We start from the raw sequence: 16,899 nt of genomic DNA, 5'->3' as shown, positions 1-16,899 counted from the left end.
TTCGGAGGTGGGAACATAATGGTGTGGGGGTTTATTTCAGCATACGGCACTGGCACGCTTCATATAACCGAAGGAAGGATGAATGCGAACATGTGGCGAGGAACTCCTAATAAAACACTGCTGCCACCTACCAGGATGATGAAGATGAAACGAGGGTGCACGTTTCAGCAAGCCAATGACCCCAGTTATCATTTCTGATTTTTGCACATAACTTAATTTCAAATCTAAATCTACGGTTTGATTTCTTTGCATGTGCGGACTGGATTGGTTGTTGACCAACATCTGGTGAGCACCTTTAGAAACACATTTACTTAGAAAATTGATGATGTGTTCAATAATTCTTTGAACCGCTCTATACATTAAAATAATGCACATGAATAAAACTTTGGTAATACCAAAAGATGAGAAGTAACAATCATTGTGCCAAAGTCTTTGGAAATCAGAGTAAAAAATGTTTTGTAGGAATAAAAAAAAAAATAGCAGGAAAGTAAATCTTCAGTATTTGAAGAGTTTGCAGTTTTAGAAAAATATATGAGTTCTTAAGAAGCCAAACCAAAATGTGTTTGAAACTGACGGATGGATTCACACATCACATTTAACAATATATCTGCTATCATCACTGTACTTCTATTTCTGGCTTTTTTTCCTCTCGGGGCAAACATAAGATAAAAGCATGTCTATCATTTGCTTGACGATAGGTGGAGGAGGATGGAGGGCATGAGGTAAATGGTGAGCTAAAGTCATTTGCCAGGCATCCACCACCAGAACGTTCAGCCCCTTGAACATGGTCCTGAGCACCTGATCGAGCTGCTGGGAGTACCAGTCGCTGTTGTAAAGGCTCACCTCTTGATCCAGGGCTTGAAGATTGGCTGAGCGGATCACTATGAGCGTCCCTGGCGCTCGGTCTATAAGTCTGACCAGCGCCTGTCGAATGTGCCGAAGACGCCGTATGTATATGTCCACAGGAAAGGTGCTGAAGTGGGACCAGATGCTGAGGACCACAACCACGTTGGGGCCCCCAGAGAGGCCGTCAAGCTCATTCGAAATGTACCGCAACTCGCTGGACATCACAGTAGTGAAGCGGATTGGAGGGCCGTGGCAGCGGTACTTCAAGAGAATATTATGTGTGCTGTCCACCGCCATGAGCGGCCCAACCTTTTTAGGATTGTATAGGTTGAACTCCTTTAATTCTGGATGAGATGGAATAAATGAAAGTTACAGTGGGTAGTGTAAGTGTCTATAACAATGAAATAAAAGGACAAAACCGCTCACCTGGTACAAAACCAATGAGATACTCGAACCACTGTCTCACAGTAGAGTCTCCATACATGTTGATCACCTTGTTCTTCAAACACTGTACAACTGCTGATGATTCGTTGAACTGACGCATTGTAAATCCATCTAATGGCCTCCAGGAGTCCATGTAGTAATATCCAGATGTTTCTAGCTGAATATGTTCTGGTTTAGTTGTGCTGTTTTCTTCCTCCACTTTATCTGAGAGAAAGTAAAGAATGCTGAAGACAAAATTCATTTTTAGATCACAGCAGGAGCTACAAATGTTCCTCTCCCAGCGTACCGTACCTTTCTGTGGCAGCACGCTGATTTTATCAGGTCCTGAAGCATGTATGTAAACTTTGAGATTTACACCACTAGGACAGAAAAAGATGGAAAAAATGAATGTTACATAATAATGTTACATTTCCTACTAATATCTTGGTCTAGTCACAACAACTGAGTGCTGTTTTAGCCATATTTGCATGTATTTCGCATTATCTGAGATATACCAGAGAACTATCTGCTGCAAGATTTTAGCTGCTAATGATGTCACCGGGGGGGGGGGGGGGGGGGGCATTTCCACAATATTAAGGCCTTATTTTTAAAAAGCTAGCACTAATGTGTTGCCCATCTTTACACACAATGTGTGCAGGATGGGAAGAAAATAATCTATACTACTGGTTTCTGACTGCAGACACTCAATGTTTGTGGGTTTTTTATGAATTAAGACAAATAGAAAATCTCACCACACTCATCCTTTAACAGTAGATACAGTAAATAAGCATCCAAATCCTACAAAGCATACAAACCTTTTGAATAGCAGTGCTTCCTTGTTGGTGATGAGGTTTTTCAAGTAGCCTCCCTTGGCATGGTTGATTCTGGTGTCACAGCTGAGCACCTTGGGCTTGTAGCAGTACCAGGGCTCGCCTGTGTGAAGGTCTGTGTAGTTGCAAAGAGGCTGATGGTCGGGAGGCAAGCACAGGTTGCACACAGTAGTTTCTGATAAAAGGCCTAAACGGAACATGCTCTTAAAAAAGACCCGATCGGCCCGTTCCTCCCTGAGTCGTCGCAGCACAGCGACGGCCTCGCTGGAGTGCACCAACATGACTTCAGCCTGTGCAGAGCCCACCCAGAGGAGTGGGAACAGAGCAGAATAAAATCCATTCTTGTGGTCAACCACCTGCCCAACCACGGCCGCTCCGAGCTCCGGAGAGTGCAGCCTGGCCAGAAGGAAATCCCCGCCGTAGCGTTTAGGACGACCCTGGAAGTCGTGCATCTGGACGAGGACCTCTAGCTGATCGCCCACATGCCACTCCCTTCCTTCTTTAGCGGGAAGTATTGTGAACAGGCTGTGGACAGGGTCACTCGTCTGCTTCAGGGTGGTTGGTCCAGAGTGAGGCGGAGGGCTGGGCCAGCTGATGAGTTCCAACAGGTACCGTTCCTCAAGTTCATCCTCGGGAGAGGGTTTCTGGCCCACATGGGTACAGTAGGTATGGTTGTGATAGAAAGCAGACACACTGAGGGATGAATGGATCCTGCTCTGCAGCTGGTAGAAGGATGAAATCGCTTGGCAGTTCCAGTTCTAAAAAGAAGAAGGGTAACTGAATGAATTTTAGAGGATATCACACTATGGGTTGTAGAATATTGCAGCAATAATTCAAGAGGAACTGCACAGATGCAAGATTAAAGATCACTGGTTACAAGAAGTCCTACTCAGCCTGTGAAAACAGTTTGATGCGGACAGGACTGAGAATAACAGAGCTGAAGGTTGCTCATAGGGAAATAGTTTCCACATACTCAATATTACATTTTGGGAAAGGTAAGATCGGGTATGATTGGAGCACCTTACAGAGGACTAAAGTACAAAATATCTTAACTTCTGCTGCCATTAAATTGACTTGCCACCTTCTAATAACCATGCTTCAATCCTCTTAATCTATGAACCAAGCAGCAAGATGAAAAATTAAGCCATTAGTGCCAAAATCCTAAGTTTCTCCATCCCCACAGACTCCCAGAGCAAAATGACCAACATCAGCAAAGAAACCAATTGCATTCATGTGTTTTGCTTTGGGGTTTTTTTTTAATGTTCACACATATGGATTTTGTTAAAGTTAAAGATTTGACCCCTACTAGTTACAGTCCACAAATTTGACTGCTCAGCTGAGTTTGTACTACTGGTTCTGCCTTCTGGCAAAAACACAAGGCCTACTGCATGTTGCAACTTGTCCACGAATTCCAATGAGAAGTGCTTGAAATTCCGGTATTTTATTACTCTTGGTACTAATAAGCAGGAATGTGTGTCTGTGCAATCCAGCTGTGGTTTATGTATACAGCTTGCTAGAATTAGCTGGTGACAGATCATCCCACCCTGGGGTGGGAGTCCCATTCAGGGTGACCTGAATGCTTCTTATAAGGGGTCATATGCAAACTTTTAAGAGTGCAGCTCTGTTTGCTTCAGTAACTCAGGGAGGTCCCTTGTGCTTCAAAAAAGATCACAGAAACAAAAAGTGACAGGCCAAAGAGTTGCAAAGCAGGGTCAAAGGGTGCTGACCCGCATAAAAGTCACCAGAACTCTGCAGACTCAAGCACAAAAATTGTGCCCCACAACCATTATGGTATGTCTTAGCAGCTCCTTAATACATACCCGGTCCACTATTTTTATCCATATACTCCGTTTTAGGAGTTCTCAACTGATTTCTGCAATAATATAAAAACAATGAAAAATTTGCCTGCACTGTGAATAACTCAAAAATCTTTTGAGACTCTTCATAACTGTCAGAAATGAAACGAAAAAGCATCAGTTAAAGCTCTCTCCTCACCTCTACTGTGTGGATGTTCCGCAGCAGGAAGATGATGCCAGACAGTGTGAGGAAGAGGAAAATTGGGGTATATTTGGACAGATTATGGCACATGGTGACCCTCTTCTAAATCCCATGATCACACTCTGCTGTCACCAGGACGACATAATGTCATTCCAACCTGCTGTCAACGAGAAGGACATTTTATGTGTGTGTGTGTGTATATATATATATATATAGATATAGATATAGGCAATGTTGGCTGAATAAAATTACTTTGGAAAATCCATACTTTTTTTTAAGCATTACATCTGTAATGTAATGATTGCTAATGCAATCCAGTAGAACAGCTGTTTGCACATCACATGCCGTACGGCATGTTACATGCAGTTTTCCTACACTGCCAAGGCATTTCTTGTCATCTTAAACCCTAATATATGTAACGCTATTTCTAAAACTGTGGCTAAAGTAGAGCTTTTTCCAACATGGACTGCTTTTGTTATTCTTTAACATAAACATAGATTTTTAAAAAATGGATGCTAATCTGTTCACAGAACAATAAATAGCTGTAAATTAGTCCACATCAAGGTTATTGCTTAACCTTAAAAAAAAATACACAACCCACATTTCTGCGCTGACATGAGCACTTCTAGCAGATAAGGCGTCCTGTCTCTCTGCGTTAACAGTCTGCGGTAATGATTAGCGGCTCTTATTTTGGGTTAGGATGAAGCTCATCTCCATCTTGTGAGAGATGGAAATTTCTGTTTATCAGATTTATTATTCCTATTATTCAGCAGCTTTTGTCACACGAACCGCTGCGACGACGCCAACAAAGACGCCGCAGATTTCCGCACATTCAGAACATCATCTTTTGTTTGCTCATTTGTGCGCGCCGTACTTACACGTTACAGAGCAACATCATGTCCGATCCCTGAAGCAGGATGAAGAGGATGGTAACAGAAGAGCAATGTGGGCTTTAAGATCAGGCGATTTCCACTCCTCATCGCTCACGATTGGGGAGGAGGATAGTATGTCCACGGTGGGTTGAGCTGTTACAGCGGATGCGCTTTCTGGCGTAACCCCACAGAGAACCAGGCTGGAATCGAACAGGTCACCTTACGATTGGCCCCCCAAAAAACCAGCACACCATCATGATGAGGGTGGGAAAAAAGTGCAGCGGATTGGGTGACCGAGTGGGTGCTACTGCGTCCCCAGGTGGCCACTCGGTATACTTCAGCTGTTCCTTTGTAACAGCAACAATAACAGTGATAAAAAGAGAAGAAAGAAAAGTAGTTTTTGTGACGCTGAAAAAAAAATCAGCACTTCCTGTGTGTCATGGTTCTGATTCTTTGACTCACTGTTTTGTGTTTTTTGGACTTTTGAATCATAAATCATTGTTGTTTTGATTTTGAGAAGTGGGCTTGGTTTCTAGATTCTGTTTATTATGTTTCATTGTCCCTGTTGTATCATTTGAAGCCTCCAGTTCAGCCCTCCTTGGGGTTATTTACTTCATGTTCCCTCGATGTTGTCTCTGTGTTTCATGTTTTGTTTATTTTCATTCACTCTCTCACTGTGCTACACACAATGTGTCCTGACATCCTGCCCAGTGACCCAGCTTTCAAAGTAATTAGCAGTCAGTCCACGGATTTCAAACGATGTGAGTGTGAAAACTGGACCACAGAGTGATAGAAGAAGGCGGCCTGGTCTGATGAATCGTGGATGGCTGCGTGTCACTTACCTCGGAACACGTCAAGCTTGCAGAGGCAGTGTGATGTTTTGGGCCGTGTCCTGCTGGGAAACCTTGGGTCCTGACATCCATGTGCATGTTACTTTGACATCACCTACCTAAGTGTGGTAACAGACAATGCACATCCTTTTATGGAAACTATATACCTTGTTTGCTGTGGCCTCTTTCATCAGGGTACTCAACCTTGCATCTTACAAGACTTAAAGGATCTGTTGCTAACATTTCAGTGCCGGATACTCGAGCATACCGGCCAGGGGCTGGTGGAGTCAATGCTTCAGTGAGTCAGGGCTATTTTGGCAACAAAAGGGGGACCAACACAATATTAGGCAGGTGGTCGTAATATTATGTTTGATCAGTGTACAAAACTAGAAGTTAAATTGCAGAGGCAAGGAAGAGAGCATTTGGACGTGCAGAGGAGAGAGTGGAAATATTTGGACAAAGGATGCTGAATGCAGAGCTGCCAGGGAGGAAGAGAAGACAAGGATCACAGAGAATGTTCATGGATGTAGTGAAGGAGGACATGCATAGGGTTGGTGTGACAGAGGAAGATACCGGCGACATAGCACATTTGAGTAAATTGATCAAAAAGGTAGCACCTTTCAAAGAATGGAAAACTGACTTTATGCTCTCTTATTTTCAAGTAAAATCTGTTACGAGTTCATTACTTTTAAAGGCCACAGACATTCAGAAATTTATAGGCTGCGGTGTTCTACTAATTGTGACTTGTAAACCAAAGTAAGATGGATCGTGTCCCAGCATAATGATGGCTGCAGTGTGGTGGAGCTATGTGGGATAATGAAACTGAAAGTAACACACAGCGTGCTATTTGCCAGGGGGATAGAGGGGCTTTTCAAAGCAACACTCGATCACCATGGTCTAAACTGAAGTTTGTTAAATTTCAGAGATATCAATCTCAGAAGCATAAAGCATTTTGAATCCATTCTTAGTCAGGCTTACTTTTACTTTTTTTTTTTTCTTTGGTTAGTTTTTTGTAACTGTGACATGTATGAAATTTTCATTGTATAAGGTCCTTAATAGGCGCCTGTGGCACTTTTTATCTTTGTTGTTTGCTTTGGTGCCAGGGAATTTAAAACTATACTGTTTTTATTATTTATCCATCCACTGTAACACAAAAGTTCCCTTGGGATCAATAAAGTATCTATTTATCTGTACTTGCATTATTGTTATGAGGTATAACAGATTATTTTAATGAACTGGAATCAGTGTAAATTAATTTACACTGATTTATTAAACATCTAAGAAATAATCACACAATAATGAGAATAACTTTAAATAAGACATTATAAAAATGAAAAGTAGATAGAAATTAGAAAATTATAACTAAATATTTATTTACATTTTTCACAAGATAGGGATACATGACATTTTTCTGTTGATTATCAGTTAATGCTGACCTACAGTCAATACAAAGCAGGCCAGCCATCCACACTGGTTGGAACAACAGAGATATATAGTAAAGCATATGTGTCGTTACAAGTGCATTTCTTTAACACAGCAACTTCTACTTTTCCAAACAGTAGAAGTAACAGGTCACAACATGTCTGTCTTCGTAGGCAGAGGTGGTAACCTCTGCTTTCACTTTACTGATACCTTCTTACGTTACATCACATTCAGTGTCTTTACACAGAGAGGAAAATGTTCATTAATAAACGAACGGATCAAAGTGGTGGAGTATAAAAAAAGCACTAGAGCTACATTCACAGTACTGTACTTGTTTCAATCTGGTTTTAGAGCTAAGACCACTGTTAGGGTCCACTGGGTTATTAATCAAGATGACTGCAGAGAAAGATCAGTCTCTAAGCTTATGCTCAGTGCTAATTTACACACACTCAGTCAGTGGTTCTATGCAGTTTTCTAACAGGTGAGGACTCTCAGGTAGAGCCAGGAGCTGATTCTGCTGCATTCCCCATAGGGGAGCTACTCTGTGCCGCCTTGCTGGGTGATGCCGGTGAGGACGGCTGTGGCGTTTCTGTTCTATCGCTAACTGCCTCCTCTGCCTCCTCCTCCCTCTGCTGTACAGAGGACAGATATTGCTCCAGCAGGCTGCAGTCTGCACTTTCCGCTCCATCACTGCCATTAGCGAGGCCACTACGAACAGGGCTTAGCGCTCGCACTGTTTTTAGAGAGTCTGCTGTCCCACTGCTCAGGAAACTGTCCTCTTGCGTCACCTGCTGGTCGCCAGTCAACTGGAAGCCAGAGTCTGGGAAGGAGAAGTCTGTGCTGGGTGGGTTGGTGGTACTGGAAGCAACGGGTGGGGTGGCCTTGCAATGTCCAGGAGATGAGATCTGAGCAGGGGTGGCGGCTTGCGTAACGGCTGTTAGCTGCTGCTCCACAGACTGCTTCCACTGCTGCATAGCCTGGAACTACACACAAATCACACGAAATGTAAACTGTGAATTTTTGGACAGATTTCTTGAAACAATATTATACACATCTTACAATGTTAAACAGAAACTACCTCTTTCCACAGAAACTTCAAGGCTTCCTCCTGAACGAGCCTTTGGAGCCTCTCCTCCTCATACTGCTTCTGCACACTGTAAACAAACCAGATTCACTGTCACCGGTTAACACCTATGCATTGCAGAAAGAGTATCACCAGTGCTGCTTGTCGGTCACTTACTGATCCAACTTTTCAGAAAGGAAGAGGATGTGTTCCTGCATCCTGCGCAGACGGATTTCACTGCGCACCTCTCTGGCCATGGGGTGACAGCACCGTGTGTAATGCCCTCTCCACCAGGACTGTATTTTAATTGCAGCTCTGTCTGCTTCTGTCATACTTGATTTGCTGTCAGCTTCTTCCTGCTTCTGAGCTTCTTTCACCTCAGCTTTACCAAAATCACTATCCAGGTCATTCTGTAGAGTGGTAACTCTGACTCCTAGCAATCCACTAGATGTTGTAGGCGTAGCAGAAATAACTTCTTCTCCTTCAAGTGTCTTTCTCTCATGCTGCTCTACTATGGGGGGATGCTGTGGATTGTTGGCGTTTTGCTTTTTGGGCTGGGCTGGGTGCTTTGGTGCCAGGGAATCTGGCTCGAATGTCTCTGTCTCGTCCTCGCTGTCAGAGTGGGTCGATCGTGGCTCCAGATCAGATGTGAAGGGGATGAAGGTGGACTCTGAGGAAAGCATGCTACTGTTGAGTTTGTCCTCACCTGTCTGCACATCCTCCAAATAAATTTGCTCCTCGCTCAGCCTTGGGCGACATACTATGGGCAGCGACGGATTGGAAGAGTCAGAGCTCACCCAGGTGTTAAACCGAACAACTGGCTCTACAGGAAAACAGACAAGTCAACGATTAGTACTACAACCTAATTCAAATACATGATTCTCACTGGTCCTGGACCAGGACGAGGAAAGCAGCCCTCTTACCTGTCTGCGGGACTGATGGAACAGCTGGTCCAGGTACAGTGATCTTCTTCAACTCTCTGGCTCCCCCTTGAGGAACTGTATGTGAAGGACTGTGACTCTCCACATCGAGCTGAGTTGGACGAGGAGGACTGCAACAGCCTCCCCGGGTCTCCTCCAGCAGTTGTCTCTGATGAAACCTGAGACAGTTATGAAGGATTAAGAATGTGTGTGCTACCATGACCAAGAAGTGGATATTGGGTAATGATTTTTTTCCTTGCAGTTTATCTATATTAAGATTTCAACCTCTGTTTACTGAGAATCTTCTCCAATTTGGCATCCTCAGCTGTCTCCAGGGCAGGTGATGCCGTCACAGGGCAGACAGTGGCCAGGTACTGAACCAGCTGAACGTGCTGTCCTGGTCGATACGAGCGACCTTTGCCCTGACTGTAGAGCCACTCGGCTTTCAGACTGTAAATTTAACAATAACACACAGCAAAAAAGAAAAAAAAAAGACATTCAGGCATTCTGATAATGCTTTTGTACCGATGATATTAAGCATAAGAATATACACACCCCTCTTTCTGTGTCACTACATAGCCATCTAGGACCTTCAGGCTCAGGCACCAACTCATGACATATGGCCGATAGTCGAAACCAGGCAGAGATGGGGTCGCCATAACACAAGGGTTGCTCATAATGGACAGCTGCTCCAGCTCATGAAGTGGCGCCAGGTATGACATCTGGGGTAATCAGTTTATAGTCAGAGTAATATTAGGTCATTTTAATATAACCAGTGTGGCTGTATTAAATAAGGGGGAACATAATTACTTCATTAAGATCCCTAATCTCATTTTCTGCCAGGGAGAGAATGGATAATTGAGCAGGAAGGTGAGCGGGGACAGTTCGAAGTGTTGTGATGCTGTTTCCGTGAAGTAACAGAGTCTGCAACATTGACAGAAAATGATACCATCAAGAAAATCAACAATACCATTAATAAAGAGCTAGTTTGAGCACAAATTCAGAGGTCTCAGCACACTGACCTTTAGTGCTACCAGTTTGGTCAGATCACCAATGGCAGATATGTTATTGTCAGACAGATCCAGGTGTTGAAGGGAGACACAGTTGTTAAGTTGCTCAATGACCTGTGTGAAAGATTGCACAGTGGATTAAATATTTGTCATTATACATGGACTGTTTGCTGTCAGTAAATTACAGGATCTGTATAAAGGATGTTAAAATATCTCATGTCCTCACCTTAATATTGTTGCCAGACAGGTTGAGCCACTTTAGGTGAGGCAGATCTCTCAGCCCCTCAATGTAGCCTATACTGTTATTGGGAAGATTTAGGACTCTCAACTCTGTCAGCCGAGACACACCCATCATTCTCACCAGACGATTACTGGCTACAGACAGCTAAAGAGGAAAAAGAAAGAAAAGACATCAAATCATGAACTGGTGTGTTGTATCTGGACTCTAATGGTTGGGAAGATAATGTAGATAAATTTAAACTAAAGAGTTTGTTACCTGCTGAAGACCTGGACTCCTTTCTAGGTGGTCCAGCTTCATGATGTTGTTCCCGTCCAGGATGAGAGTGTGAGTGTCCTCTGAGCAGGTGAAACTGGGCTCCAACTTCTGCATACCTCGGGCCGAAAGATCCACCACAGGTCCTGGCAGGATAAAGAGATTCAACAGACTTAAAAAGCATAACGTGGGTCTTGGTTTTCCATAAAGATATCTTGTACCAAATCTTGTGAAATCAGTCAAGCGCACATTAAGTATATCTCATAAGTCAACAGCATTGGGCTTATCTTGAACCTGAACTTTTCTCCAAAATCACCCAACTTTATGTCAGTTTTAGTACCCCTCTTGTACTCCACTGCAGAGTGGTGATGGGTTAATTATGGGTTACACAGACTACTATAATAGCTTATGAATGGGTATAGAACTGTAATAATTAGCCATCTACAATGCAAAAAAAAAAGATTAGTTACATTTTCTGGCAGGTCCCCTGAATTGGTTTAAATAATCTGCTATTGATTACTGCCATTGGAAGGCTAACAAGGTCGAGAAACAATCAAGCCTCTGCCCAGTGCGCATTTCGTGCCAGTCTGTCAACACCTGCAGAACCTAAATCTGTCCCAGACAGACTGTTTTCATGTTTAAGGTTTCGGAAAACTTTGCTAAAATCTAATTTACAAATATGCCAGAAAGGGACTGACGCAGGATGTTTTAATGCTCGTGTAAGGTGAACTAGCTAACGGCAGCACTCTGTAGTGCTCTCCCGTTAACCTCCGCCGGTGATAAACATCTTCCTATCGGCTACCTTTCAAATGAATGTTAATATGTTTGACTAAAATAACTGACCGACAACTTACCAGCATTTCTATCAAACTGTAAATCTGATACACCCATCCTATCGACCCGGACCACAGCTAGCGTTAGCTGCTGTGTACTGTAGTGGGAAAGACAAGAAGCGTCTGTGTGTTGTCAAACTGCGTAATCGAGGGGCTCTGGGAATTGTAGTTCATAAAGGATGTCTCGTCCCTTGCAACGTTGTGTCTATGGAAGTCGAAAAGACTACAATTATCCTACAGCGCGCTAATGTTGCTGAAACGCGCCAGCCAGGTTTAAGCAAAGAATAAAGAAGCAAACCATTAACGTTAATAGGAAAAATGCGTCTGAAGTGACCATAGCCATCTTATATTTCATTTTAGAGTGTTTAAAACACTGCTGTTCTGTATTATTAAGACAAGAGCAGCTAGCTCATTGCTTGCTAGGCAACCGTCAAAATGTGACGTCACCATTGTGCTGCTGGTCAATGTATAAATTTGACTAATATATTTTTGTAATAGAAAAAAATAATTCGTATAGGCTCACTGATTTTAAAGCATTACTCAAACTTTAACGGTTAGATTTTTTTAATTTGTTCACAAATATCAATCTTGTAGTCAGTAAATTCCGTTTCCGCATCCGTCATCTTTCTTTCCGGTTTTGTGCCCTCTCGTAGCCATCATGAAGTGAGTGTATGCAATGCTATCAAATGCCATCTCAGTATTTAAATAAATACTTTAAGGGTGATAAGTACGTTAAAAGAAACTATGTACGCTTCTCTTTCGCTGATGATCTGTATTTGTCGTTTTCAGGGTCGAGTTGTGCAGTTTCAGCGGGTATAAAATATACCCCGGCCATGGCCGCCGATACGCCAGGATAGACGGGAAGGTAACTAGCTGGCAAAGTCCGACACCGGTTTCTTCTCGCTCTGTCCCAAAATTATTTTTATGAATATCACTTTACCGGCTCAGCGTTAAATATCCCCTGTGAATGTGCTATAAAATTTGTCTACTGTAAGATACTCACAACGGGCCCAATTGAGTCCTGTAAAACCCGCTAATGTTAGCAGCTAAACGATAGCATTTTTAGGTTCAGCCACACGGGTGTATTTGACTGCGATAGAAAGCAGTCATAGACACCTACAGGCTCTGTTGACTGCCAATTGTTCTGAAAAGAGCCTACAGGGGTTTTAGATAAAGTGCCATTTATTTGTGTAAGTACATCCAGAAGAAAACATAAGATGCATTAGGATGTAGCCTCACTCAGAATGTGGCTCTGTCCTGAGCTGTTGCCTACTACTTAAAATTAATGCAGTTAAATTTCGTTATGTATCAAGTTTATGATACATGTGAACAGTTCCACAATGCAACATGCGCTTTAGATTCAGTTTTTGTCACATATAACAGACTGCTGTCAGCATCCAAAGTCAGTTTGTAGCTGAGGTGGATGCGTACAGGGTGTAATTGTCATAATTAAAGGCAGACATGAGTAACATTCGGTTATTTTTTTTGTGCTCTTGTTAGGTGTTCCAGTTTTTGAACGCCAAGTGCGAGTCTGCCTTCCTGGCCAAGAGGAACCCCAGACAGATCAACTGGACTGTGCTGTACAGACGCAAGCACAAGAAGGGCCAGTCTGTAAGTAAAATCCTGTATATGAGTTCATCATTTGTATTTGTTTACAAGGAGACTGAAGTGAAAATATAGCTACTATTTTTCCATGGCAGACAGACTTTGTGGGTCCAGCAGTTAATTGCTGTGTTGATATTGGTCATTTGTGAAACTCACAAACTAATCTTAGCTATCAGATACAAAAGTTGATTGTCACATTTACTCAAGCTCCAATTTATACATCAGACTGGCTGCGGGTGGATGGTGTGCACGGTGTTGGTCCGTGTTACGTGTTGTTGCTCGACTGTGTTTTGCAGACTGAGCAGCAGCGCTCACTCCACACCTGCAGCCACAGAATATCTGGAGATCATAGTACTGGCCTTTGACGTCTTCGCAGACATATTATCATCGGTCAGCCTCCAAACTCTCCGACATGCTGACAGTTGCTACCTGTGGATGGATTGTGTGTAGTCCTGTTAAAGTAGTTCAAGGATTTGGTGTTAGCTTTGTGAAATTTAAAGCCAAACATAAGAAATCTGTTTCTGTTTACAATATCCTGAGTTATTCAAACTTAGGTTACTCACCATTGCTGTAGCATGACAAAGTATTTTCCTCAATTTATCTTAGGTTTTTAGATTTTCATGGTTACAGCTATTGACTGTTACGGTTCCTATGGATGGTGATGCATCAGAAAACACGCAAAACTGACTTGTTGGATGGCTGGACACATGCTTTAACACTGATTTGTCATGCCTTAGAGGGCAGTTCGAGAAAATTGGTTAATAACTGTTCATTTATGACTGCAACCACCACTTTGGAGGTGTAGACTAGAGTAAATATGTAGACACATTTCCTTTCAGATAGATTAGCCACTCATTTCTTTGTGATTAACAGGTTTGTCTTCTATTCTTTTTCATTCTTCATGAAAAACCATCATTATTTTTTAAGTAAACCAATGTATTACATTTTTTTTTAACAGGAAGAGGTGGCAAAGAAGCGTACCCGCCGCGCAGTGAAATTCACGAGGGCCATCACTGGCGCCTCCCTGGCTGAGATCATGGCCAAGAGGAACCAGAAGCCTGAGGTCCGCAAGGCCCAGAGGGAGCAGGCCATCAGGTAAGAGGACAAAGTACCCTGTGTACCTCTTTTTCTTTTTCTTTGTCTTTTTTTTTTTTTTTTTGTCTTGTGATCTTGAAGTTGATAAAATTGTGTCAGAGTATTATTCGGAGTAAAGAAGGGTTGGATTAGAATCCAGTGTAGATGATATTGGCTGACTGGCCCAGAGGTTGCATTGGGCATTTTATTGGTTTCATATTTTTAAGAATGAGATTTATTTGTGTTAGTTTTCATTAAAACAACTAGAATTTAATAAAACAGGAGAGAGTGCCTTTATGAGGGCATTGAGGGAGAAACGCTGACTGCAGGGACTTTTCATAGTAACACAGCAAGAAACAAATGATTTTATTTGTTTCCCCCTGCAGACTTAGCTGATACACAAACGCAGCAGTCAAATATAATCTGAGTGAACATAAACCTGGGGCTTGCTTCAGCATAATTAAAATAAAGTGAATTACAGGATGTTGCAGCACTTCCTGATTTAATTTCATTCTGCAGACTGAGCCCTCTCTCTGCTGCTGCACTAGACACTGAAATTCCTGAAATTCATTATTTCAGGATTAGTTTTATCGTAAAAAGAACACATCTAACATTACCGAGTGATATTAGCAAAAGTCTCTGAATGCCGACGCTTCTGGTTCTTTAAACACTCACCGAACAGTCAGAAAACCCCCAGGTTGAACTCCTGCATGAGGGAACAGCTGCACCTATGACCCTGAGCTGATCACAGACATGCTGGATTTAAGCTTAATGTTATTAAACACAAGAAAATACGGATGCTGCCACCATCTTTAGATTGTTGTTTTTTTTTAATGTTGTTGGTATTCTAGTCCAGTCTTTAAGCCTTTAGATTTGTAACATTTAATCAGTGCTTGGAAATATTCAGTAAAAACAGCTTCTGATCAGCCTGTCAGTGTAATCAGTCACTATTTAAAATGGGCTGTAAATAATTACTACAGTGAACACTTTCATAGCACTTCAAGTTCACTTTCCAGTCATAATAAAATACAATTATAAAGCACGTTTCTCACAGTGAGTGGTGCAAAAAGGGCTGAGGTCATGAGCAACCAATATTCAAGTTAAAAATAAAGTATTCAAATACATACATTAAAAAAATTATATAAAGAAATTTGTTATTTTATTTTATTTTTTTGGTCACTTTGATTAGTTTGGACTAAATTTGGTTCTCTTTGTTGTCTCAGAGCTGCCAAGGAGGCCAAGAAGGCAAAGCAGGCTGCCAAGAAGCCCGCTGCACCACCTGCAAAGGTAAGAGCCGGTGCTCTGTATTGAAGTTATTTAATCATTATTATTCAATAAGATGTCAAACCAAGTTTTTAGTTTCCCACTGCTTGCTCTTCAGGCTTCACTCAATTATTCAGCAACTTAATTCAAAGTTTTTCGTTGTACAAGACCTTACTTGATTTTCTTCTCCTGTAGGCCGCTGCTAAGGCTGCACAGAAACCCAAGATCGCCAAGCCCATGAAGGTCAGCGCACCTCGCGTCGGTGGAAAACGCTAAACCTGACTCGCTGTTTATGGTTGTGAATAAAAATTTTGGTTAACCAACATTTATGCTCTGATTTGTGTATTTATTTGACAACTTTACTGAACCCCAGGCAGCCCAATGTTTATGTATTTAAATTTATTTTTGTGACACGGAGCCTCATTTCCAAGTTCCATGAATTACAGTATTTGAATATTTTGTTTCAACATGACGGGACCATCATAGTGTCGTGGACAAATTCTTTTGGTGTTGTGGCAGGAAGGACATTCAGCATTAACTGGGTGACCCCTGGGAAATAACTGGACAGCTGAATGTAGCTTGTGGTGTCAGGATGGTGCTAAACCTTTTACCCCAGCAGCCAGGTTAACCTGTAACAGGAAAGACATAGGTGTAAGTACAAATAGCAGTAATGATCTCATTAGGTTTAGTGGTGCATAATTGGAACAGAGCTATTGTCAGTACTACCACTGTTCCTGCTTCATTTCAAACAATCTTTTCAGTTAGTCACCGGCGCTTTGAAGGAAAGGACTTTGTTTTGTGAAGAAATTTCACCTCCATCCAATCTTTCATTGCACGACTCCGAAGCTGTTACAGAGTTGTAGTTCACAGTGTAAACAGAAGGGGGAGATTTTGTTTAATCTTTATCACCTCTCTCAACCTGAGCTCATCTTACGCAATTTAAGATGTTTATACTGATAACCCCAGCTCACACCCTTATGCAGTCAGAGAAACAAATGGAGCAAAGCTCTTCCTGGTGACTCAAATAATTCAGTGAGTGATCAAGTGTTTGAAGGACATTTGCAAGTTTTTATGGCTGCTGCTTTTGTAATGATTAAACTATGGTTATTTTGATTAGTTTATTAATCAATAAATGTTAATCATGTGAAACAAAGATCCTTAGTGCTTACTAGGTTTAAGAGGTACTTTAAAGCTGAACTTTCACATAAGCAAAAAAAAAGTTTTTTACTGTTATAGACGTGGAAAAAGGAAATGTTCATGCTGGGTGATCTTTTGCCTGAAGAGTGAGTTGCCTGAGTAACAGAAAACAGTTTATTAGGTACACCTATCTAGTAAATGGTGGGACCTCATTTTGTCTCCAGAACTGGAAACATTCCTCTGACATTTTGGTCCGTGCTGACATGATAGTGTCAAACAG

General features: G+C 42.0%; 3 protein-coding genes and 1 non-coding gene across 5 annotated transcripts; 2 read left to right on the top strand and 2 right to left on the bottom strand.

The window, feature by feature from the left end:
- Positions 1-8: 8 nt before the first annotated feature.
- nxpe3 (neurexophilin and PC-esterase domain family, member 3) lies at positions 9-6,390 on the bottom strand. Of its 2 annotated transcripts, none has more exons than XM_005457828.4 (6): positions 4,976-6,390; positions 4,095-4,254; positions 2,085-2,857; positions 1,582-1,649; positions 1,273-1,494; positions 9-1,190 (listed from the first exon to the last, which is right to left on the bottom strand). In XM_005457828.4, exons 2-6 carry the CDS (start codon positions 4,185-4,187, stop codon positions 628-630), a joined length of 1,719 nt encoding a protein of 572 aa, XP_005457885.1. In that variant the 5' UTR covers positions 4,188-4,254; positions 4,976-6,390; the 3' UTR covers positions 9-627. The 2 variants fall into 2 exon arrangements, with proteins under 2 accessions (XP_005457885.1, XP_005457884.1); XM_005457827.4 differs by having other exon boundaries at positions 4,095-4,257; positions 4,976-6,389.
- A 1,038-nt stretch (positions 6,391-7,428) lies between these two features.
- On the bottom strand, positions 7,429-11,925 carry cep97 (centrosomal protein 97). The gene is made up of 11 exons (XM_003452918.4): positions 11,562-11,925; positions 10,711-10,853; positions 10,441-10,599; positions 10,227-10,328; positions 10,015-10,128; positions 9,760-9,926; positions 9,490-9,654; positions 9,208-9,383; positions 8,462-9,107; positions 8,300-8,375; positions 7,429-8,204 (listed from the first exon to the last, which is right to left on the bottom strand). The coding sequence occupies exons 1-11, from the start codon at positions 11,596-11,598 to the stop codon at positions 7,713-7,715; spliced, it is 2,277 nt and encodes a 758-aa protein (XP_003452966.1). The 5' UTR covers positions 11,599-11,925; the 3' UTR covers positions 7,429-7,712.
- Positions 11,926-12,062: 137 nt separating this feature from the next.
- rpl24 (ribosomal protein L24) lies at positions 12,063-15,807 on the top strand. The gene is made up of 6 exons (XM_003452962.3): positions 12,063-12,203; positions 12,330-12,405; positions 13,041-13,151; positions 14,104-14,240; positions 15,443-15,506; positions 15,678-15,807. Exons 1-6 carry the CDS (start codon positions 12,199-12,201, stop codon positions 15,756-15,758), a joined length of 474 nt encoding a protein of 157 aa, XP_003453010.1. The 5' UTR covers positions 12,063-12,198; the 3' UTR covers positions 15,759-15,807.
- LOC112844248 (small nucleolar RNA SNORA23) lies at positions 13,381-13,561 on the top strand. The gene has a single exon (XR_003216994.1). It is a non-coding gene; the product is annotated as a small nucleolar RNA SNORA23 (small nucleolar RNA).
- Positions 15,808-16,899: the final 1,092 nt, after the last annotated feature.

The sequence above is a fragment of the Oreochromis niloticus genome, linkage group LG16, assembly GCF_001858045.2.
Source record: "Oreochromis niloticus isolate F11D_XX linkage group LG16, O_niloticus_UMD_NMBU, whole genome shotgun sequence".
NCBI lineage: Eukaryota > Metazoa > Chordata > Actinopteri > Cichliformes > Cichlidae > Oreochromis > Oreochromis niloticus.
Note: the sequence above shows the minus strand (reverse complement) of the source record. Positions and strands in the feature narration are given on the sequence as shown.